General features: G+C 37.8%; 1 protein-coding gene across 1 annotated transcript in view; it reads right to left on the bottom strand.

Moving 5' to 3' along the window:
- sytl3 (synaptotagmin-like 3) overlaps positions 1-647 on the bottom strand; it is a 7,632-nt gene extending 6,985 nt beyond the window's left edge. The window contains exon 1 of the mRNA XM_014015727.1: positions 245-647. Coding sequence (XP_013871181.1) covers positions 245-342 — 98 coding nt within the window. The 5' untranslated portion in view covers positions 343-647. The remainder of the gene's footprint in view (positions 1-244) is intronic.
- Positions 648-2,288: the final 1,641 nt, after the last annotated feature.

A 2,288-nucleotide genomic window follows, 5' to 3' on the forward strand; every position in this document is an offset into this window, starting at 1 on the left:
ACCATGCCATTACCAGTAAACTACTATGTTAGTAAAACTACTTTTATTGGGTAACTATCAAATTACTGTTCAGTAGTACCTCAATTATATATTATAAACCAAAAGAATACAAACACATGTTCTTAAGTAATTACATAGTAAATTATTGTAGTTACCAAGTAATTGCATAGTAAAATGTTATTGTGTATTATTAAATGTAAATACCAGGTAATAAGATGGTATTAGGGGACTGTAAATGTCTCACCTGATCCTGTCCTCTTCGACTGTCCTCAGCTGTTTGTCTCTCCAGAGCACCTCCAGGACCCTCTCTCTCTCCAGGACTTGAAGAAAACCTAAATTCATCTTCCAAGTTGTGTTTCTCCTCTCTGTCTGCTCTGCCTTCTGCTCCTCTGTCTCCTTTTTGTTCTGTCTCCTCCTCCTGATTGGGCCCGCCCCTCAGACCTCCTCTTTGGTCTTCTGGAGCTGAAACATCTAATAAAGGCAGATTGTAAAGGTCACTCCCCCTGCAGGTGTAAGACCCTCAGAATCAGACAGAACTCACTTTCCCCCTCATTTTTAATGCATCTGAACATGAGTGGAAACACTCATCCTCTGATATCATCTTTAATCTTATTTCTCATCACTTCTGATTAATTTCAGCCCCTCTGCAGTTTTTTTTTGGGCTTCCTCTCAGGGTGCTAACTTCCTGTCAGATCTCTGCTGTGTTTGCGTCACATTTCTTTCTGACAGAATCCAGCCTGTTTCCTGCTGCAGCGTGCAGCGCTTCAATGATGGCTACAGAACAAACCAAATGCCAGCAGCTGCATTATTGATGACTTGACGTCTGCCGCTGACCCAGTTTTAGTTTTTCTTTCGTTTTCTTTTGAACTAAACCAAACGCTTCATCTTGTGGGTGTTTTACTTCTGTCATGTGGTTGGAGGGCATGAAAGCTGAATCGAGCTCAATCACGATGCGCAAAACATAAATTAAATACTTGAAGCAAATGCTCAACCTCTGTATCGGTTGAGAAATAACTGCAATCTTGGTCAAATTTTGAAATAAGGTATGTGGAAATACTTCACGATTTAATTTTCCTCACAGCAGGGCTGGTTCTCGCTAATTTGTTGCCCCAAGCTAAACCTCACTGCCTATTTCTATACACTCACAAACTAAATGAAACAGTTTTGTATTTGATGTTGTTTTTTATTTCTAGAAACCAAGTATTCCAATTAAAATAGTTAATTTAACTCATTTGAAAAAGAATTTGCTGACGTCAACGAGGAACACCTGTTCATGTTAACCAGCAGCTGTGGAGTGAAGCAGTTCTAGGGGGGGTCCAGGGGTATACTCCCCCCAAAACTCTACATTTTTCAGCCATTTGAAGAGCTTTTTACTAATTCTTGGGTTTAATAAAACAATATGAAATCAGACTTTAACCTGAACTTTATCTGAGATCCTGAAACATTATGGAGGTAAATTTGTGTGGTTGATCAAACTTTTTTTTGGTTGAAATTATGTTTTAAATTGAAACTGCTTTTTTAGTTTAGTTGAATTTTTTTTTTGGTTGAAAATATTAATTTTGATTGAATTTATTTTTTGTTTGGTTGAAAAAAATTTTTTTGATTGAAATTATATTTTTTGATTGAAGATGCGTTTTGTTTGATTGAATCATAAAAACACAAATTTATCTCCATAAAACGTCCATGATTTTTATTTCTGCTTTCACGCTGAGCATCATGACTGCATCATGATACTATTTTTGTTTCTAGATGGACGGCATCATTAGCATTTACTTCCTGCCTAAGCCAGGGGCCAGTCCTGGCTCTCGCATCAAATTTTAGCTCAATATGTGTAAAATTAACAGAGTTAAACCAACTTTTGTGTTCGTTAGGTTTATCATTTACTTCAGTTAAGTCTTAAATGTGTTCATCCAGTGATTACTCTCTGAAAGCTTCACTAAACTGTCTGTACGAGAGATATTTTGCTAAAAGACAGACAAACGAGCACACACACAGACACAGGTAAAATAAATAAATTTTAAAAAAAGCTACATGGGCCCTGAAACAAAGCAGCCGGGACAAATGGCAGCTGGGTGTGGATGTGAGACGAAAACAACAAAATGATTTTAAAAATGTGAAAACAACAAGGAGAAAAACCAAAGTCAGACACAGAATGAGTCACGTCCTCTTCTGTGAGAAGCTGCTGTCAGATCTATAAATTCACTAAGAGCAGGGCTTCGTGACGACACATGATAACTGAAGATCTGAAAAGCAGCTGATGTCACCCGGAAAGCAGCCATGTATGGGGG

Source organism: Austrofundulus limnaeus, unplaced genomic scaffold (assembly GCF_001266775.1).
Source record: "Austrofundulus limnaeus strain Quisiro unplaced genomic scaffold, Austrofundulus_limnaeus-1.0 Scaffold133, whole genome shotgun sequence".
Lineage (NCBI taxonomy): Eukaryota > Metazoa > Chordata > Actinopteri > Cyprinodontiformes > Rivulidae > Austrofundulus > Austrofundulus limnaeus.